The 23,584-nt window shown below is 42.7% G+C and overlaps 1 protein-coding gene across 2 annotated transcripts in view; it reads left to right on the top strand.

The window, feature by feature from the left end:
- PSME1 (proteasome activator subunit 1) overlaps positions 1-23,584 on the top strand; it is a 150,959-nt gene that overhangs the window by 91,875 nt on the left and 35,500 nt on the right. For both annotated transcript variants that reach the window (XM_044058754.1, XM_044058755.1), the window contains exon 10: positions 7,730-7,784. In XM_044058754.1, the coding sequence (XP_043914689.1) occupies positions 7,730-7,784 (55 nt within the window). The remainder of the gene's footprint in view (positions 1-7,729; positions 7,785-23,584) is intronic.

Genomic DNA, 23,584 nt, shown 5'->3' with positions numbered 1-23,584 from the left:
TGTGTTACTGCATGAGGTACTAGGTACACTGTAGTGAATAGCAGTACACAAAGTGTATACCACTGTTACTGAGATGATAACTACACAGCAGGTAATTGCAGCACATGAAATGGATATTACTGTGTGTTGTAATACACGCACAACACGGAACAGCAGTACACAAAATACATATTGTGTTACTGTATGGGATAGTATGTGCAGGGTGTTTTACTTTGTGATTCCTAAACCTTCATGTAACTGTGTGAGGTAAGGTACACACAGCAGGAAATAGCAGTATACAGTGTGTATCACTGTGTTACTGTGTGGGTTAGTACATATACAGCAGGGAATAGCAGTACACAAAGTGTATATCACTGTGTTACTGTGTGAGGTAGTATATACACGATGGGGAGTAGTAGTACATAGTGTATATCACTGTGTTGAATCGTATGTGTACAGCAGTGTGTAATAGTACACAAAGTGTACATCACTGTGTATATCACTGTGTTACTGCATGAGGTAGTGTGTACCCAACAGAGAGTAGTAGTACAGAAAGTGTATATCACTGTGTTACTGTGTGAGGTAGTATATACATGATAGGGAGTAGTAGTACACAGTGTATATCGCTGTGTTAGTGTGTTGAATAGTATGTACACAGCAGTATGTAGTAGTACACAAAGTGTATATCACTGTGTTACTGCATGAGGTAGTCTGTACACAACAGGGAGTAGTAGTACAGAAAGTGTGTATCATTGTTACTGCGTGAGGTAGTGTGTGCAATGTGTATATCACTGTGTTACTGTGTGAGGTAGTGTGTAGACAGCAGTGAGTAGTAATACAGAAAGTGTATATCACTGTGTTACTGTGTGAGGTAGTGTGTGCACAGGGGGGAGTAGTATTACACAAAGTGTGTATCAGTATGTTACTTTGTGGAGTAGTATGTATACCCAAGTGTGTAGAATACACAAAGTGTATGTGACGCCCATGCCATGGCCCAGCAATCAAGGAGCCTCAATCCTCATCACTAACACCAGAGAGGGCGTCTCATATAAGAGGAAAGGATAACAAATACACACAGTAAAGTACAATTTCCCTTAAATGCACACAAAGATCACAGTGACTCCCCACTGGCACAGCTTTAGAGTCCAGATCTCAGCCTAGCTGGCAAGTTAACCTCCAATACCCTCTCTCTCCAACCAGTGCTTTGTGTCCCTGCCCATGTAGCTGACACACATACACACTTTGAGATAAGTATTTATACAACTTCACAGACACTTCTGGGAAAGGCTGACACAGATTCCACAGCTGTGCACCTATGCCCAGACTGTACAGTAGTAATTCCTGCCACCACCAGCTAATAATTATCAGCTACCCAAAGGCCCTTAAAAGGGTGTCCAATTATTACTGTGCAATATTATTATCCAATATTAGTGTAACTTAAGCAATCAAGGCTTATTGGAAGGGCTTAATACAAGATCACATATAAGCATGCAATGTACTCTAGAGCTTAGATTATCTCTACATAAACCAGCCACAGTTGAAAAGAGTTTAAAAATATTTAATAATAAATACTAAAAACACAAGACAATACTACTACACCACAGTGCTATTCAAGAGTTCAGAGATCACACAGAAACTTAAAATAATTCAGTAGTACAGTTCTGACATAACAGAAAACACGTAGTCTAATCTTTATAGTCCTAGCTATTTCTACAAGAAAATACACTTCTAAGATAACTTACTTACATAGAGCAAGGCAGTGCTGAGTTGAATAGTCAGACAAAAATGTTTACAGTCACTCCCTGAGCAATAGTTTTTAAAATCACTAACAAACATTTCTGCGGGGCCCTCCCAGATTACATCATTTTGACACTTAGGTTTTCCCAGTATACACCTTATATCATTTTGACAGCCTGGAGTTATCAGGCCAACAGGCTACATTATTTAACAATCTAACACCTGCTCAGGAAGCTACAACAATAATAGACATTTCACATGTACACTCCAGTAATTATTCCTTAAATTAAAACAATAGAAAGAATGTGTTCAGCTAGCCTCTTTGGCACCACTATCTAGATCAAAGTACAGATATGAAATAATTTTAACTTCAAAAGAAAGATTTGAAATGCTTGACTTAGTTTTCCTTACAGCAGATGGCAATGTTGCTACAATCTTGAAGTTCAGCATTTACAGTGTTTTCTTTCATTTAAGAAACAAGCCTGTATTTTACATTTATATTTACAAATGCCAGAATTATGTATGAAATTCTATTTGGCTAGGCTGGCAGCCTTCACCCTTCTCTACCAGTCTTCAAATTTCTCCCCTCGGAGAACTCAAGCTAGTTTTTCAAGTAACCCTTGAGAAACGCAGCTTGAGAGGGCTAGGTCTATCTCTGAGGGAACCTCACCCCATTCCATGTCTTAAGAGCCCATCTGCATTGGCATTGCTGTTCCCACTGCAGTGCTGCACTGACATATCACATGCTTGCAACCCCACGCTCCATCTTAGCAACTTGGCATTTTGCTGACTGGCTCTGTTTAACCATGTTAGGGGTTGTGATCTGTCATAACAGTGAATTTCCTTCCATACAGATAAGGCTGAAGTTTCTGCAATGCCCACACTATGGCTAGACATTCCTTTTCTACAGCTGCATAGCATTCCTCACTGGGTTGGAGCCTATGACTGAGGTAAACCACTGGGTGATATTCCCCCTCTGAAGAAATCTGGTAAGTACAGCCCCCACCCCATAGTTCGAAGCATCCACCTGTACAACAAATTATTTGCTGTAATCTGGACTGGCTAACACAGGGGGTCCTCCCAAAGCTTCTGGAATGCCTGCTCACATGCTGGGGTCCACAGTACCTTATCTGACCTGTTTTTCCTTGTCAGGTCTGTGAGTGGAGCAGCTATAGTACTATAACTGGGGACGAACTTTCTGTAGTACCCTGCTGTCCCTAAAAATGCCCTCACCTGCTTTTTGGGAACAGGTGCAGGCCATGCCTGAATGGCTTCCACTTTGGCAGGTTCTGGCCTTATCTTACCACTCCCCACTCTATGTCCTAGGTAGGAGACCTCTGCTATACATACCTGACATTTGCTTGAGTTAATGGTCAACCCTGCCCTCTGTAGTCTGCCCAACACCTCCCTGACATGCTGAAGGTGCTCTGGCCAGGAATGGCTGTAGATGGCAATATCTAGGTAAGCAAGGGCAAACCCTCCTGCTAGGATACAATCTACCAGCCTCTGGAAAGTCGCTGGGGCATTCTTCATCGTAAAGGGCATCTTTGTGAACTTGTACAAGCCAAAAGGAGTCACAAAGGCTGACTTCTCTGTAGTACTGGGAGTCAAGGGCACCTGCCAGTAACCCTTGGTAAGATCAATGGTTGTAAGATACTTAACCCTACCCAGCTGTTCTAGGACCTCATCTGTCCTAGGTATGGGGTAAGCATCCGACTCTGTGTGACTGTTTAATTTCCTGTAATCCACACAGAACCTGGTGCTGCCATCTTTCTTTGGCACCAGCAACACTGGGGAGGCCCAGGGACTGTTGGACTCTTGAATCACCCCTAGTTCCAACATCTCCTGTACCTCCTCCCTCAGAGTCTGTCTGACTCTCTCAGGCACCCTATAAGGGGCCTGCCTAATAGGCCTTTGGGGTCCTGTATCCACCTGGTGCAGCACCAGGTGGGTGCAGCCTCGTTTCCCAGTGAACATGCCCCCAAATTCCTGCAACACTGCTCAGATTTCTTGAAGCTGGGTAGGAGATAGCTGCTGGGGTAATTCTACCCTTCCACTGAGGTGTCAGTCCCCAGATCTCCCTCCGACTCCTCCTGCAATCAAGTGCAAATGCTCAGCACAAGGGCCTCCCTATCATGGTAAGGTTTCATCATGTTAACATGATACAATTTGTGCCCCTGCTGTCTGCCTAGCAGTTCCACCATGTAGTTAACATCACTTACCTTTCTTACCACCTGGTAGGGTCCCTCCCAAGCTGCTTGCAGCTTGTTGTGTCTAACAGGAATGAGAACCATTTACCTGCTGCCCCACAGCATACTCTACAGCTTGAGCATTCCTGTCATACCACACCTTTTTCTGTTGTTGTGCTTCTGCCAGGTTCTCCTAGGCCAAGCCCACGAGTTCCCTCAGCCTTGTCCTGAGGATTAGGACATATGCCACAACAGACTACTTGTGAGGTTCACACTCACCTTCCCACTCATCTCAAATTAAATCTAGAGGTCCCCTCACCCTCTGCCCATACAGCAACTCAAAGGGTGAAAAACCTGTGGATTCCTGGGGAACATCTCTGTAAGCAAACAACAGATGGGGCAAATATTTGTCCCACTCCCTCTTAAACTGATCTGCAAATGCCTGTAGCATGGACTTGATTGTAGAGTTTAACCTCTCAACAAGACCATTAGTCTGGGGATGGTAAGGGGGTGGTCTTCATGTGCTTCACCCCACAGGACTTCCACAGACAAGCCAGCAGGTCTGATATGAAATTGGCACCTCTGTCAGACAGTATTTCTTTTGGGAAACCCACCCTGCTGAAAATATCTAGCAAAGCATTTGCCATCTTCTCTGCCTCAATGGAGGACAAAGCCACTGCCTCAGGGTATCGTGTAGCATAATCCACTACCACTAGGATATACTTTTTCCCTGTGGAACTTGGGGTACTCAGAGGACCCACTGTATCCATAGCTACCCTCCGAAATGGCTCCTCAAGCACAGGCAAAGGCATCAAAGGAGCTCTTACCTTGTCTCCTGCCTTGCCTATCTTTTGGCACTGGTTACAGGTCCTGCAGTACCCTACTACATCTCTGGAAATTCCAGGCCAATAGAAGTTCTGCATAATACGCCATTTTGTATGTTTTATGCCCATATGACCTGCAAAGGTAATATCATGGGCTATGGCTAGAAGCACCAGACGGTAGGCTCTAGGCACTACCAACTGCTGTACTCTCTCACCTTCTAGACCTCCCTCAGGGGTCCACTCTCTGTATAGTAACTCTTTGTCCCAGTATACAGATTCCCTCTTCCCTTGATAATAAGGTTCCTCCCTAGCTACCTGCCTCAGGTCTTGCAATGTAGGGTCTGAGAGCTGAGCCTGTCTCAACTCTCTCCTTGCAACCCTTCCCAGCTCCCCTTCCACAGGAAGTCTGGCATCCTCTGACAGTGGTGCCTCATTGTCAGCCTGGGTACTACTACTCACTTCTACCTTTGCAGTCACTCTGTCCAAGGGAACATCAGTACCCACAAAAGCAGCTGTGGCACACATTCAGTCTCACTGCTACAGCATAGCTCACTCCCTGAAGTAACCACCTCACCAGTCCTGGCTGCAAGTATGTAGTCTGTATGGATCTCCCCCAGGCTACCAGACCCACATGCTTGTCTCCAAGCCTGACTGTGTGTAACTGCACAAGCGCAAGGTACTGCACTATCAAAATCATTCCCTATCAGGACATCTGCAGTTATATCCTCAAACACACCTACTTGCTGGCTTCCTTTTCCACCCTCCCAGTCAAGGTGAACCCTAGACAAAAGGTATTTGGAATGGGATCCCTCCTAAAGCCCTGACTGGAGTAGACTGCCCAGGCAAGTAGTGCTCCTCTGTAATCATTGCAGGCGTTACAATGGTTATATCAGAGGCTGTTGCTCTCTTGGCAATGGCCTCTTTGCCATTCACTACAATAGGATATAGCCTCTGGTTGTAGTTTGGTATCATTGTTGTCCCAAGACAACCTACTATTGGCATTTTGTCTTTCCCACTTACTGGCTCCCTCACCTTTGGTTCCCCACCTTGCCACCTTGGACACCTGTATACCACATGACCGCACTGGTTGCATTCAAAACATTCAAACCTATCTCCTGGACATGTACCTGGGCTAGCAGCTTCCCCTGCTACTGGCAGATTCTGTTGTGGCAGTCTGTGCTGCTCACCATGGGTTTGGGTTTCTTTAGACCCATGAGCAGTACTGGGGGTCCCCTTCCTGTGCAGGGCTGCCCTGCTGGCCAGGTATAGGTCTCCCTTCTTCCCCAACTCATCTGAAGTAGCACATTGTCTATCAGCTAACCAGATCCTCATGTCCTCAGGCAAAGTGCTAAGGGCTTGTTCCCTCACCAAAAGGTCTGCCACCCCTTCACAAGTGGTGACCTGACATCCACTCACCCAGCTATGAAAATAAGTGCTCAGTTCAGCAACATATTCACACACACTTTCATCTGCCTTGCGTCTATGCTCATAAAACTTTTTCCTATGCATTTCAGGTGTTGGCTTAAAACATTCTAAAATACTTTTTTTACAGCAGTATAATCAAAATAGACAGCGTCTTTCTGACAAAAAAGTTACAGCTTTCCCATGGAGTAAAGGGGGTCATGAACTGTACCCAGAGCCTTTGGTCAGCACTGTACTGTTTGCATACCCTTTCAAACATATGAATGAAACTATCAAAATGATCCCCCTCCTTAAATTGCGTAAGAAATTTACTGACCTGTAGTGCTTCTGGGGTCCAGTTACTCCCTTCCCCCATTACTTCCATGACTCTGGCGAAGAGTCAGCATTTCCCTCTCATGCCTCCTCTGACGCTCTTTATCCTCGGCCTCTATCTCCAAATGCCTGGCCTCCAACTCAAGTCTCTTTAGCTTAAGCTGGATTTTTAAGTCCACTGCAGAAAGGTTGAACTGTTCATTCTCCGAGGATACTGTATCTCCACTGCCAGTCTTCTTGTCCTCCCTGATGCTGTTTTCTGATGCAGCTGTAACCAAGGCTGCAATCAGGCCTGCCTTAGTCAGGTTTTCATGCACCAGTCCCCTAGCCTGGCACATCTCCACCAGCAGGCTCCTTGTCAGCTTTCCATACTCCAGTGCTGACATGCTGCCTGCTCACCCTGACTAACTAAGCTAACAAAAGAAATAAAACAATTGTGATCTGAACTCAGTATTCACTGCGTGGCTGATTTATAGTACAAAAACACCTTCAGAGATCACTGTACATAAGCTACAGGATTCACTCTACCCACACCACTACAAGCCAATTAGTATATGCCAACTAATTAATATGTGATGTGGATATCCACCGCCACCACAAATGTGAAGTGGATCCCACCACTGCAAACCACATGTGAATTCTGGTCATTAACTTTAGCCTTAAAACAATAGGCAGGATGCTTACTCCAGACTCATCAACTCCAAATTCTAACTTCAAAGGACATACGAAACATAATTTTAATTTCAAAGAACATTTGAAATGTTTGACTTAGTTTTCCTTACAACAGATGGCAATGTTACTACAATCTTGAAGTTCAACATTTTACAGTGTTTGCCTTCATTTAAGAAACAAGCCTGTATTTTACATTTATATTTACAAATGCCAGAATTATGTATCAAATTCTGTTTGGCTAGGCTGGCAGCCTTCACCCTTCTCTACCAGTCTTCACAGTGTATATCACTGAATTAGTATGTTGGGGTAGTATGGACACAGCAGGGTGGGTGTAGCAATACACAATGTGTATGTCAGTGTGTTACTATGAGGGGTAGTAAGTACTCAACAGGGAAATCACTTTCACTACTGCAGGTAAGACTGCAGTTCTACATTTATTTTAGCTTGTATTATTTTTTTGTGGTTAGTATGATAAGTATTGATTTTTTAGATGCTGCGATTGCAGCCAGGGTGGTAGCACCTACATTCTATTTGCTACTTGTTTTGTGTGCAGATGTAATCTTCTCATTAAATGTCGCATTTTTTTCCTCTTAGGTACTTCTTGGACCGTGGAGATGCTGTGGCCAAAGCAGCAAAGCAACCACATGTGGTACATGCCTTATTTGTATTAATTAATTAATTTTATTTACTGTTTGATAACTGAGGTAGTGGATTAATCACATAAGAACCATTCATTCATAGCCTGATGGAATAGCAAAAAGAAACAACTGACAAAAAATTTTTGTAGTTAGACACAAGTAAAAGACAACATTAGCAGTACAAATGTCAGGAACACGGAGTGATGTATACAACAGAAGACAGAAGGAGTGCATGTTAAAAGTGCAGTAATTCTTAGCAGTTTTGAGAGAAAACTTTGTTCTCCATCCAGATCTTAATGATCATGGGCCAGGTTCAATAAAGCCTACACTAAGTGTATACGATATGTATTCAAGAACATTCTCATCACTTTTTTGTGTGCTTTCTAGTGCCTCAGAAAGATTACACTAAGTGTACATGTAATCTATACTTTGTGGTAACTTTTATGAATTCCTGTTAATATTTAAAGCTGCAAGAATATTAGCAGGAAAATTAAAATTAGGAGAAAGAAGGGTGTGTTATGTCTGTGTTGTCTGTTCACTCTGAGCAGTGTACACTTAGTGTAGGTGTTATTGAATCCAAGGGCATGTGTTCTTATATAAATATATATGTATACATAATACAGACAGTCAACTGTCATAGCTGTAAAGAACTTTTTTATATTTATCTGATGTGCCGAAGGAGGCAGTAAGCCTACCCATCTGCGTGTTAAGTGCTTTTATTCCACCTTGCCACCATCCTTAGCTTCACCCCTTACCTTTGCTGTACTTACTACATAGCTTCTTGAATATCTCATTGGATTCTCTCTCTCTCCTCCAGCCACTCTGCTAGTTCAAGCCATGGGTCCACAACCTCTCCATGAATAAATGCTTTCATAGATGCAGAGAGTGGTTGGCCCCTACAGTATGTTGCTTGTACTGTTGCCTTTCCTTCTGTCCTCATTGTTCAGAATTACCCATTCACATCACCTGACATCATCTTTTGTACCCATATAATGCCCCCCTTTCCCTTCTAGTCTCTTGTGAGAACACCTCCAGCTCCTGCAGTTTGTGGTTTTACCCTTTCCTCTCCATCCTTCATACCCTACTCATGGCTTTTTTCTGGACTTCTTCAAACAATCAGATGTCCTTCTCCTTGTGCGATAGCCATAACTGCATATAGTAGGCTCAGAGTGGCCTGACCAGGATCCCATTGAGAAAAAGTATTAGTACTTTGCTTTTGGAGTTTATCCCCTCAGAATACTAAGTTCATCTGTTTTTTGATTGTTAAACTTATAACGTTCTGATCTTCAAAAAGCTTATTTGCCTAACATCATCTTCATATCTTTTACTTCTCATGTACACATCAGGATTATTTTAAAAGGAAGTTAAAGACTGCTTAATTTGTGATTATAAGGGGAAACTTATTCCACAACCTTGGAAGGCATTCAGTAATGTATTTGTCTTGCTTTTTCTATTTTTTTTTTCTGTTTATTTTAATCTTAGGTTCCAAAATCTGGTGTCAGAGTCTCCCAGTTGTATATTTCAGGCATATAATTTTAAAAAATAAATAAATCATGCTGAGGTTGCTTATTAGTAACCTAAAAGAAAGAGTCTGATTCTTCTCATGGCTTGTATATTTTCAAGTTATTACAGATGATTTTTTTTAAAGGTTACAAAAATGCAGCAGTGCACTGTATAATGGTTCAGATCAGGGAGATGTGAAGTGGTACTGTGGTTTCCCTGGAGTGACTAGATATTCTTCAAAATTACGTGGGCTACAGGGTATGCTTTTCTGACTTTGGAAGCTACACTTAAGCATTCTCTTCACTGCCAGGGCCTTCAGTCTCTGAATCTGGTAGTCTAGTCTAAGAGAGATTCATGCCCCCAGACCGTTTTCTTGCCTTTTCACCATCAGTCTCATTCCCCTCTGTTGGGTCTTCATTTAAGGGTCATTGAGGTCCAAGTACTGTACTTTGCATTTCTCTATGATGAACTATATCTGCCACCTTTCTACACACTTTTTCAGGTTTACTCAATTCTTCCTTAGACACTTTCCTTCCATTCTGCACTATTACACCTCCCTTTGTGTATCACCAGCATTGAGATTGATAACATCTGGGAAATAGTGGTGGGATTCTGCTAATCACTTCTGTTATTTCTAACATCTCTGTCACCCCAACAGGTGTGCCACAGCCCACTTCTTCAGCCTTGCTCCTACCCTTACGTCCTATCTGTCCTGTGTGTAGGAACAAGCCAAAGGCCTTTTGTGAAATATAGGTTACACCATATAAGTCATGACTCCAGTATGAAGTTCTCCTCTAACTCTGTTGCAAACTAGTTCAGGTTTGATGTCATGCCTCTTTGGCTTTTTTTAAAACATAAATCCACGTTGGTTATTGTGCAGATAATATTCCTGTTTAAAAGCAACCAGCCCTTTCTTTCAGGATTACGTTGATAACTTTTCCTGCCAGCACTGACCTTGTAGCTTCCTGGAGTTTTCCCCCTCTTGCCTTGTAGAAGGATACCACTGTTGCTGTCTTCCAATAGTCAGGCATTCCTGCTTTGGAGAGTAATCTATTGCAGATATCGATGAAGAGGATCTGCCAGCACACTGGCCACATTCCTATACATGAAGGTATCCCATCTACTTCCTATACCTTGTCCTCAGGATAGTTGGATCTTTCTTTGTCTCCTCTGCCCATATCTCAGTGTTCATCCGCTGCATTTTTTTACTCTGCCATAACCTTTGTCCTAAAAGAACACCATCACCTATTTTTCTTTTGTGAAGACCAAGGGTACAGTTAGCCAGGTGAAGTAGACATCAGTTTCAGTCTTTCCATTTTGAATTAAAGTTATATACATAGCAGCATTTGCTATACTGTTTCATAATATGTATAGCTGTATAAAATCAAAACATTAATGTCATGTTCTAAGTGATTATCTAGTTGCTACCTGTAATAACTGATATGTTCGGTTCCTCCTGTGCAACATGGTGTTGTACGTGAAAAAAGTCTACTGAGATCAGCAGTCCACCCTGTTTAACAAAGAAATGAATAAGTAATAAATACCAAGATGTTCTCCTTTGTACATAACAGTTCCTCTTCATGACCCTTTCTGGCAAGGACCTATCAACATTCTCCATTGCTAGCCTCACCTACTTTGTTGCCAGACTGCTTGCCTTTTTTTTACTGCTCCTCTGCTCTGCCCCACTAGTGGGACTCAACTTTCCAATATCACCAAAAATGACCCCTTGTGATGAAGTTCTTCAGCATCAACACCCCATCTGCTTCTCATTGTTCATACATATCTGTTGTTATGCTCTTTGGTTACCTGTCCCCTGCCTCTCTGTGCTCCTTTCCCTAACCCATCCTACTTTCTTTCTACTGGTATCTCTTGCATGGTTGCTTCTGTCTCTGTCTTCCTGTTCTCATTTATTACTCCTGTCTATTCCTGCCCTTCTACCTTGACCTTTTTCTTCTTACCTGTTTCTGGTGGCCTCTCCTTTCCGACCTTCTCCATTGTTAGCTGGCTATGCTCTGTCTCTCTTGCCTCCTTTCACTGCCCTCCTGTTTGCTACCCAGCATACCTGTACAGCTGTGACTGACTCCACCTATATTTTTTGTCCTCTGTCTGTCCCCTTTATATATTCCCCATCTGTCCTGTCTTCTACCATCCTGTTCTCCCTTCCATTCTGCTCCAGCTTTCACCTTTCTCACACTTTTCCCACATTTTTATCCCAGAAATATCGAATCCCAGCTTGTTTGGTAGGCCAGGTGTAAAACATCTCTGTTAACATGGCAAGCCAAACAGAATAATTTCAGTGATTTAAGAACTACTTGGTTGAAAAGTGGAAGGAAAAGTATAGCAGATGCAAAATATATAAGCATTTGAAACACTCCAATGACTAACAGTATTACGAAAACCTACTTACATGCAGGGTGTTTCAGACTGAGTAGATTCTGACGTTGAATCCCAGTTCAATTTCTCCAAGTCTTTTGGGTTTCTAATACCATGATAGGAATGGATCCCATTCCTAAGTCAAAGTATGATTAAAGTTCATGAAATTAGTATTGTTTCAATCTTTGATGCTAGCCAGAAGTGCTCTTCAGAGCACTTGCAATGTGCCCAGAAGTGACTCCTCCTGCAATTCATATGGAGTTACATGTATTGGTAGCATATCTAAATGTTGTTCTTTCGGCTTTTCCCAGTTAGGGGTCGAGACAGTGGAACTCTGGTCCGCTAATGATTGGCAGCAGATTTTTTACGGGTACCGAGGTGCCAGCTCAACGCTCAACCTTCAGCGAAGGCACGCCCATTCTACTCATGTCTTTCGAATGCCACTCGGCTGCGGGGAGGACATGCAGACTCCACACAGAAGGCGCTCCAGCCGAGAATCGAACGGGAGAACCTCTTGTTGTGAGGCAACAACGCTACCGCTGCACCACCGTGGCTTGGTAGCATATCTAAATACAACTACTAATTCTGTTTTGTGAGATCCATTGCTCCTACAACAGTTGGAACTGTCTGGGTATCCTTCTACATTGCCCTTGTTTCTGCCTGCAAATCCTGGTATTTTCTGACTTTGTGTGTCTCTGTACATAAGACACTGTAATCACTGGGTGTAGCAATTTCAGTGATCGATGCTACTCTTGTCTTCTATTCATGAACTACTATATCTGGTTTCCTTGCATCTATTTTTTGAACTGTTGGTCATGGGTGATCCCATGTGATATAACCTTCATAATTTTCTACAATGCTTTATGGCTTATGTTTCTAATGCTTCTCAGCTACATCAATATTATAATGTTTGCACAATTCTCAGTGCAACAGTCATGCCATATTATTATACCTTTCAGTATATAGGCCTTCTGCCATTAGTGTATCACAACCAGCAGCAAGATGTTTGACTGATGTCCTTCAAGAATGCAACTGCAGTCATAACATATGGGTTGTCCTGCCTCAGGCAGCCCTCGGTTGGCCGGATTCCAAGGTCTGGGTCCGACGTCGGCTGATGTCCCATTTCTCTCCGACGTCAGAGCGGCTGGAGTATATAAGCATCAGCCGACGCCATTTTCTTCAGTCTTTCTTGCCGCGCGGTGCCCGAAGCAGAAGCAGTTCGCAAGTGCCGGTCGGTCAGCTCCTGTATTCTTCGAATCCGAAGTCATCAAAAAAGCTAAGTACCCCGTTGGGGACCTTTTATTACCTCAGCCTACTCCTGAGACACAAATCATGACTATGGCCGCAGACTTAATTTCCATGATTAGAGGTTCACAGGCCCATCCTGAGAGAGGATCCCAGCCTCCTTCTGATAAGAGGCCCCGGGTTGAACCCTCTGACCCTATTCCTTCAGATGAAGATTCTGAGGACTCTGTCCACTCCGATGGCCAGGAAGAGCTCTTCCAGACCTATGAGGACTCGGATGCAGAGGATTCCATCCCTCGGCCTCCCTCCTGAGGATATTTCTTTTGGGGAAGTTCTGCATACCATGAGGGAACATTTCAAGTGGCAAGGCCAGGAATATTCTGATTCCAGAAAGCGCCAACCTTCCTTAAAAAGCCCCAGCACAGGCCCTTAGCTATTCCTCCTGTGCTTGATGTTTTGGATGATCTATATTCTGACTCCAGTGTTACCCCTGATTCTCTTCCTCCTGCTCCAGCCAAGCCAGACAGATATTACAGGGTCCCAGAAACACATTCCCATTTATTCAGGGCCCATGCTGTTGATTTAGAAACTATTTCTCAGGGACCTAAAGGTGTTTCAGCTTCCACCTCTAAAAATCCCTTACCTTCCAACAGGGAAGCTAGGTCATTAGAGAGATGGGGAAAAAAGGTCTACACTTCCACTACTTTATCTATGAGAGCTCTGAATTGCCTCTTTCATATGTTACAATATCAGGATTACCTGTTAGATGATTTACAGAAAACTTTAGCCTCTCCTGATCCTTTAGACAGGAAGTCTTTGCAGGAAGCTGTACATAATTCTCAGCAAGTCAGCAATCACTTTCTGCAGTGTGGATATGATGCATTGGAAGCTTCGTGTAGGGCAGCTATGACAGGCGCAGTCATTCGTAGACATGCATAGTTAAAAGAACAACCTCTACCAGATCATGTTAAGGCAAAACTTCTGGATGCACCCTTGGAAAAGAACAAGCTTTTTGGTGCTAATGCTAAAGATGTGTTAAAGTCCATCGAGGAAAAAGCAAAATCAGTTCAGACGGTCAAAGATTTCCTCCAGGTTCAGCCCCCCAGATTCAGCAGGAATTGGCCTTCAAAAAACTGGTCCTTTCCTAATCCTGAAAAATTTCAAAGGGGTAAAAACAGGCGTGGCCAAGGAAGAGGACAATACAGAGGTCCTTACAGGGGACGACAATGGCAGCCAGCAAACCAAAGAAGTGACACAGGGGTCTCCCCTGCCCCACAGGCACAATCTCAATGACTTTCCTCTACGTCCGCTGACCAAGGAACAAATAGGAGCTCCCTTGGGTGGAAAATTATCTCTGTTTTCAGACAATTGGCACAGATTGACAAAGGACAAATGGATTTTGGACATTATAGATCATGGCTACAGGTTCCATTTTCATACCTTACTAAGAAAACAAGGCATGCCAAACCTACCACAAAACCAGAGGGCAGAGGCTATCAAGCAAATTTCTCTGCTTACTCAGATCAAAGCAATAGAAAGAGTTCCACAACAAGAACAAGGCCAGGGGTTTTACTCAAGACTGTTCCTTGTTCCAAGAAAAGAAACTCAATGGAGACCAATACTGGATTTGTCCGCATTAAACACTTTTCTCATAGTACCAAAGTTCAAAATGCTGACTCTACAGCAACTCCTTCCCATGCTGGGCAAGGGGTCTTGGCTGATTACTCTGGACCTCAAGGAGGCATACCTGCATGTCCCTATCAGACACAGCTGCAGAAGATACCTCAGATTTCTTGCAGGGCCAGAACATTATCAATTCTCAGCATTGCCATTTGGCTTATCTACTGCGCCCAGAGTATTCACAAAATGCCTGGCTTCAGTAATTGCTCATTGCAGGCTCCAGGGGATCCAAATGTACCCGTACCTGGACGACTGCCTCATACAAGCGGACGACAAATTGATGCTGACAAAAAACTTGAACTATGTCATACAATTACTTCAGGCTCTGGGATACACAGTCAACTTTCAAAAGTCAAGACTTCAACCATCCCAGCAAATAACCTTCTTAGGAGCCAATCTAGACACAGCCTCTCAAATGGCTTACCTGACAGAAGACAAGCAAGAGAAGTTAACTCATTATTTCAAAGGTTTGGCAAAACTCACCCAGATGACTGCAAGGAGATTCCTACAGGCCCTGGGTTACATGGCATCCTGCATTCTCCTGGTTCCATTAGCAAGACTACACATGAGAAAGCTTCAATGGTACCTAAAAAGCCTATGGTCTCAGCACAGCAACAACTTAGAGGCAACCATACCACTCATTCCATGCCTACAAAAGGAATTCCTATGGTGGGCCTCGTAAGCCAGGCAAACACAGGTATGTCATTCAAAACCTCAGATAACACAGACCATGACCACAGACGCCTCAGACCTTGGATGGGGCGCATGGAAGGCAGATGTATACAAGGACAATGGTCTCCAAAGGAAACACATCTACATATAAACCAAAAGGAAATGCTGGCAGTAATGCATGCCATCGAGGCCTTTCGACAACAACTTCAGCAAGGCCATTTATTGATACGGACAGACAACACCACTGTGATGTGGTATATAAACAAGCAAGGGGCACCCATTCTTACCCCCTTTGCAGACTGACAATGAATCTTTGGGAAAAATCACTGAGCCTAAACATACAGTTACAATCCCAGTTTGTTCCAGGCAAAGACAATGTGCTGGCGGACAGCCTAAGCAGGAATTTCATAGATCCACACGAGTGGAGGTTACATCCGAAGATCTTCACACAACTCACCTCGACATGGGGCAGGCCAGAAGAAGACCTATTTGCCTCCCACCTCAACCATCATCTACAAAAATTCTGTTCAAGGACATACCATCCACAAGCTTGGAAAATAGATGCTCTTTCATTCAACTGGAACTTCCTAAAAATCTATGCATTCCCACCTCTGCCACTGATGACCACAGTATTACTAAAGATCAAAGCAGAGAGACCCAAGGGGATCCTAATAGCTCCAGACTGGCCAAGACAACACTGGTACCCACTACTACGGAGCATATGTCACAACAAGAAGCGGGCCCTTCCACAATGGCCCCTACTTTTGACTCCACACAACTTCAAAACAGTGCATCCAAATTTTCAGACACTGCAGCTAACAGCCTGGGAGATCCCATGAATAACCTCAATCTATCTCTCTCCAAGGAAGTTCAGCGGATATTAACAGAAGCTCGAAGACCATCCACCAGAAAGGTTACTTAGCAAAATGGAAGAGATTCAGCATTTGGAATACCAGCAAGGGACATGATGCATCATTATTGAACATCCCACTCATCCTGGAATACTTGGCAGATATGCTACAGAATGGACTCTCATATTCTTCCATAAAGATACATGCTTCAGCTATTTCAGCTAGATATAATACCGATCCGCCTGTGTTTTCACACCCTTTGCTAAGGCAATTCCTCAGGGGAATCAAGAACATTAAGCCACCAAGAAAGGCTCCAGTGCCAGCTTGGGACCTCAACTTTGTCCTAGAAAAACTGACTCTACCTCCGTTTGAGCCAGCAGCTTCAGTGGACTTACAATTTCTTTCATGGAAGACAGCTTTCCTGTTGGCAATTACCTCAGCAAGAAGGGTTTCGGAACTACAGGCCCTAATGGCAGTACCACCGTTCATAATCTTTCACAGAGACAGGGTCTCCTTAAGAACCAACCCTACTTTTATGCCAAAGGTGGTATCTAGGGTTTCTTTAAATCAAGCTATTCATCTGCCTGCTTTCTTCCCCAATCCTGAGAACAAAGGGGAAAGACTGTTACATACCTTGGACATTCACAGACAACTTCGCTACTACCTGGACAGAACCAAGACCAGTAGGAAGTCTGATCAACTTTTGTAGCTTACGCCCTGGAGTACAAGGAAAAGCAATTTCAAAACAGACTATTTCAAAATGGATTGGACATTGCATCAGATTTTGTTATTCCTTCCATGGGAAGAATGTTCCAGCCAATGTCAGACCACACTCCACCAGAGCTACAGCCACCTCTACAGCATTCTTAAGAGGGGTGCCTACAAAGGACATTCTAGAAGCTGCTACATGGAGCTCCGTGCATACATTCTCCAAACACTACAATCTCCCTCTATACTCCAGATCCAGAGCAGGCTTTGCTTCGGCAGTCCTGCAGGGTTTGATTGCCACACCATCTCTTTCCTAGAGCATACCTCCTGCCCCAGCTAAGCTATGGTATTCTACCCATATGTTATGACTGCAGTTGCATTCTTGAAGGACATAGTACAGTTTTGTACCTACCATAAATGTAGATGTCCGATAGATATGCAACTGCAGTCGGATTTTCCCTCCCTCCCCCTCTATGCCTTGGGTCCACTCCTATCCCTGTTTTCTCTTAGCTGGGGATATCTGTTATGGTGTATCTGTTTATTGCTTACTTATTTGTCTGGAATCCTGTTTTGTCTTCCAATTTGATTACAGCCTTCCCTGGAGGGCACCTGGCATCTGGGGCAAGAAACACTGAAGAAAATGGCGTCGGCTGATGCTTATATACTCCAGCCGCTCTGACGTCGGAGAGAAATGCGACATCAGCCGACGTCGGACCCAGACTTTGGAATCCGGCCGACCGAGGGCTGCCTGAGGCAGGACAACCCATATGTTATGACTGCAGTTGCATATCTATCGGACATCTACATTTATGGTAGGTACAAAACTGTACTTTTCCCATTCTGTTTTACAAAACCTGCATTTGTATGCTTCTATGACATGTTCGATGGACTTTGTGAGTTAACATGTATGTGTCTACTATCCTAGGCCACCAATATTAAGCTGTTTGACTTAAATTCACCTCCTCTTAACCATTCCTACGTTGGGTCCTGATCAACATGAGGTTGTACCAAGAGTTTTCTATATTTGCAACTATATTTATGCATTTTCCACATTTATTGCCTTTTCATCTGATCTTTCTCCTTATACTCTTTATTTTGTTTTTTGCCACATTCAGTTGCTACCTGATTTTTATCTCCTAGTTTGATTTCCATTCCCACTTTACACTGATATGCTTCTGCTAAGTTAAGCAGGGAAGTCATCTTAGACATATTCTCCTTATGTTTTAAAACTTTCACTACGTTTGGATCTTGTGAGGTCAGCAGATATGATTGCAGTCCTATGATAATCTTGGTATGTACTGATTTTTATAAATCATTTGATGAGCATAAAGCATTTTTCTTGTTTCATGTCCAACTGATCCAATACCTTTTGCGGCAGTTAGTCAGCCTAAAATGGTAAGTTAGAACAGGAAGAGTAAATTGGTTTATGGCTTGGAATTTGTTGCTAGATATCAGGTCTGTTATCAGTATTCATTTTAGTCTTATAAACTAGTTTTAAGTTTTATTTGCATTTGTTCATGTTTTATTGTTGAAACCTCATCAATTCACAAGTATTTATACACTCCCTCTTGCTCAAGTTCTTTAATATCACATTTCTGTCCCAGACTATTTTCTTGGTGCTGCAGCTTTCCTGCTTTAAAGGTAGCCTTTGTACATTTATCAAGACCAAATTACATTTTTATATCTTCTGAAAAAGTTTTGACCACTTGCAGTTGCCATTTCAGCTCCTCATCTGATGAACTATACAGTTTTAAATCATCTGCAAAAAGATAAGTCTTTACATTTTGTTGTTTTCTGGGAGCCATATTGTAGCCACAATCTAATCTGTTAAACTGACAGCTTAATGGGTTAAAGGCAAGACAAAAGAGCAGCAGTGACAGAGTCATCCTTGAATATCTCCCTTTGAATTTTTATCCCTGAGAAAATATGTTCTTTATCATGCAAAGTGGTTTACCACTGTTTCATAGTCACTGTAATATAATCCCTGTATATTGTATTGGCTGAAGTTCAAGACATTAACTACTGTTTGGGATAATTCTCTGTCTGTAAGAGGAAGCTATTTAAATGGTCTTTACCAATTTTCACTTGACCAAATTGCTTGTGAAATAAATTACATTTCTTGCTTTTTTGTAAAGATGGATGCTGCTGTTTAATGGCAGCTTTAGAGCCATTAGTGCTGTAGATTTAATTTGGAAAGTTATTATTTTAAACCCTGTCTAAAGAAATTCTGCTGCAATTGCAGATGGGTCCTGGAGTCTTGATACCATCCTGATCTTTACACTTTTTAGGATTGATCCTTAACAGTTGTGGTGCCAAAGTCTTGAGCTTGTCTTTTGGGAGGCAGGCTGTATCTAGGATGGTGTCTAAGGATAACCTTATAAGAAGGATAATAACTACAGATGTTTCCGTTGCCGAGCCCTGTGGTATAGTGGGAGAAAGCCCGGAGTTTGACCCAGATGACCCAAGTTGATCAGTGACTGAGGTGCTAGAGAGGCTGGTGGATGGAGGATGGGAGTGAGGGGGCCAACACCAGCTCACCTATTCTTGGTGCGGGGATGTGGCTAGTCCCACTGCTCATATTGCCACCTGACAGAGGCTGGATGTCATTGCTCTATGTAAGATAGAAGTTACTGGGAAATAAGAAAACATCAAGCAGTGTAACTCTCAGCTTTGTGCATGTAAGAAGCCCTGTATTGCATAATCCCCAGTTGGCCACTATAGGGATTAGGAGGTGGGGCACATATAAAAAAAATCCCCCGTTGACTTCTTGACTGATGGCCTGCCAGGAACAGCTGACTTTGCATAGGGAAACAAATGTGCTAACTGATAAAAAAATACGTGAAACCAATACTCAACAAAACAAACTCCCAAAAGCAAAGGCTTCCAATGGTCAGTAAAGGCTGAGAAAGACTGAAAAAAAGGAAATACTTTTTGCTGATGAACGGAAAATGAGGATGTTGTCTAGACTGATGTTGATTTAAAACCAGTACAGACCGTTATCTGGATAAGGAAAAAAAAGTCTTTTCCCTCTAGGACACAGATACATTATCTTATAAAGACTAAAGTTGCTGAAGAAAGGTTAAAAGGGAGATATAATGGAACTGGTAATGTGGTTTGCTTGCTCTAAATGTAACATGTTGGAGGGAGGAGCTTGTGCAGGTAGTCATTCTTTGGCACACTATAGCGTGTCACAGAACACTTTTCACTGTGGCCAGACATACACCACTGCTATCCATGATATCACATAGATCAAGGCTTACTGTGATGCCAGAAAGAGCAGAATTTACTTATGCACCAAGTAAGACACCGCTAATCATGGTCCTGTGAAAACTATGTCAGCATAGCCACAGACACTGTTACCATGGCCACACATGGTGCAAGTCTTACTAGGCCCACATATAAATGCATTCTAATCATGGCCCCTGGCAGATCACTGCATACTTCAACCCCGTATAAACTATTAGTTGCCATGGATGCACGTAAATCACTGCTCACCAAGGTGCCACACAGTGCAAGATTCGCTATGACCTCACATAAACCATTAGTCAACATAGCTCCACTTAGGCCATGGCTCATGATAGGGCTGCACAATTTAAGGCTCTTTATGGCCACACATAAATTATTCACCATAGACATGTACAAACCACAGTCCCCATAGCTATGTATACACTACTGCTCAGTATGGTTCTCCAGAGTGCACTTCTAATTTTGACACCACATACAGCATTGACCTCATGCAGATCATAGATCACCACGGCCTAATACAGAATGTACTTCACACTGTGGTCCATTTTCACCATGACCCCACATAAAACATGGCTCATCTTGGTCCTGCAAAGAGCACTGCTAAATGTATCCATGCATAGAGCACTGAATATCATAGCAGTGCATAACTCAACATGTCATATAGAACACTACTCAACATTGTTTGTAAAGCACACTGCTCACCATGGTCCCACATAGCGTACTGTCACCACAGCCATATGTAGAAAACCATCACTTCATGTAGCATGTCTTTTTACCGTGGCCCTATATAGGGCATTGGTTATCATGACCCACAAAGAGTTCTGTCACTTCATGTAGCACACAGCTCACCATGGTTTTGTATACTACACAGCTGAACCAGGGCTTTGTATACCAACACTGCTCACTATGGTTTTATACTGCACATTACCTACCATGACCCCATGTATAGTACCATCACTTTGTATAGCACACTGCTGACCATGGCACCATATGAAGCCATCACCATAATAAAACTGGAGTATTTTGTCTAGTTTTAGGTATAAGAGTCAGGGGATTTAGGATGATGAATACAGTTGTATCCGTGTGGTATACAGTGGGTTAGAACCATTCAGCCTGAAGGCTAGATAAATTAGTGTTTGTTTATTAAAATAGTCTGAACGTTATGATAAGTATTTTCATTGGATGACACCTTGGGGGCATAAGAACTCCATTATATGTGATAGTAACAGTGAGACAATATGACATCATTTGTTAGCACTGAACAAGAAAAATCCATATTTTATACTGAGAAAGGACAGTAACAAGCGGTAAGAGAGAAATGACTTCAAACAGTAACAGAATAACTCATCCCAAATGTGCTGGTGTAGTGACTGGGGAAACAGTGCCAGCTTGTGGAATGTTACAGTTTTTAAAGTTAGTGCAAAGAGGTAAGTTAGAAAATGAACTGAAACAGAAGAGTAAAAAAGAGGGTAAAAAGATATAAAATATAAGGGAAATGTCAGAGGAAAGGACAGAGAAATATGAGGAATGAAGATATACAAAGTGCTTCAGAAATTATGCAGATAGCGCCTGAGGATGAGTCAATTTTAATAATTCAGAGGGGTAAGTGAAGACAGGTTGACTGAAGGAGAAAGAAGCTGAGGCAGGTTAGGAGAGAATAAGTGGTAGGGTGAGGCAACAACATGGGCTTAATGACTCCTGTCATAATTGCAAGACCTATGACTGTAAGCCCTGCAACTATGAAAAATAAAGTTTGATTGACAGATAAGTCTTGAAACTTGCTGTATTGTCATTAAAGCACTGTTTGGCATCTTGACCCTTTCAGTGTGGCCAGCTGCGCTCTCCACACTCCTGCTACCTGTGACTCTAACATCACTGAACCAGAGTAAGGACAGGGCTCCGAGGGTCTTCAGTCTAGGATTTATTCACTCTAGTCTCAGTATTTTGTGGATCACAGTACTGGTGCTTGTATTTTCAATAGAAAGGGTTAAATGGGAGAGAGGAAAGAAGGTCAGAAAGTGGCAGCAGTGAAGGACTGGGAGGCTTATCAGAACAGGCACTGAGCTACAACATTTGCTGAGTAGCAGAAAGTATTGTTTTGTTAGTGTAGTGTAATTTTGCCATTTGTTTGAATTAATTGACTTTTGAACTTTTTTCCTGATAATGTGAGGATTGTTTCAGAATGCCTCATTTGCCTGTATATGTGTTATGCTAGCCCAGATCCCCATTCTTGACTGTGCTACCAAATGGAAATTTTAGTTGATGACCATTTAGTCAACAGATACACGATAGTATACTTGGGGTGATCTGTGAAATGAGATTCCCTGTTTGTTACTTTTTGATTTAATCACATGGGCGGGTTATTCAGCAACAGGTAGCTCTACTGTGTTCCTTCCATACATACCTGGTATCTGTGACATGTTTTCCCCAGCTATCAATGACTGCTGCCATAATGTTAATCACGATTACTTCCTTCCAAAGTGGACAGCTCCTCTGCGATGATGTTTTCCTACTGCTCCTCATTGGCTGCTGACTTCTTAGGATCATGTATAACCTTGGGACTTCAGCATCAAAAACGGGTACCCTGATTTTAATATTCATGCCTACTGTTTACAGTTGATGCAACCAGTTAGTTGACACTCACTTAAGTCTGTCTCTTCTTTAATTTTTAAGGTGTAATCAAGAAAGTCATTTGGGACATATGAGAAAGCAGTCCAGTGTTATCCCATAGATTAGCAATACCCAAGTGCTTAGCTTTTCAGAAATGCAGTTAAAAGTTTGGAAATGACACGGGGAAGTACTAGCATAACTGCCAAAGTGCACTAAAATCCAGGAAATGACACAGGAAGTACTAGCATAGCTGCCAAAGTGCAATAGAAATCCAGGAAATGACACAGGAAGTACTAGAATAGTTGTCAACATGCACTAAAACCTGGAAATGACCTAGGAAGTAGTAGCTTAGCTATTTGCTGTAACAGTGACATGCATTTCATAGTGAGCATGGGGCAAAAGGGGGTGGTGGCAGGGCTTTTTGTTGGTAGAAGGGTTTCAAGTTTCCAGCAGGGCACTTCCTGTTCTCTTGATGCCTGATTGTTGTAATCACAACTGCTCTTGCTTTTGTCTGGGATAGTGTTGTTCTGTCTGTGGCCCTTTTGGTGTGGGTTATGCTCTGACTACAGCACATCATAGACAAGGTAAGTTCCCTGGAAGCACTAAGAGACAGGAAAACACAGAGGACTGAACTGGGCTAATTATGAGTAAAAGCATGTTAGACTTTAATTAAGAACAGCAAATGAATTCTGATTCCTGCAAAATGTACCTTAAGAAGAAGGGTACATTGTTCCCAGCAACAAGTGGCTGTGTTTGCAGACACTCGCAGTATTAGGCGTTACAGTTTAAGAAAAAACTATTGTAGTGTTGTTCCCTTCTAATTCAAGCATATTCATATCCCATCAGGTAGTCCAGTTGCACATGAAGCAGGCCACATTGTTGGCTACTGGATGGTTACAGTGCCTGATAAGAGCTATTCTCTG

Source organism: Protopterus annectens, chromosome 16.part0 (genome assembly GCF_019279795.1).
Source record: "Protopterus annectens isolate FY-2018-M chromosome 16.part0, PAN1.0, whole genome shotgun sequence".
NCBI lineage: Eukaryota > Metazoa > Chordata > Ceratodontiformes > Protopteridae > Protopterus > Protopterus annectens.
Note: the sequence above shows the minus strand (reverse complement) of the source record. Positions and strands in the feature narration are given on the sequence as shown.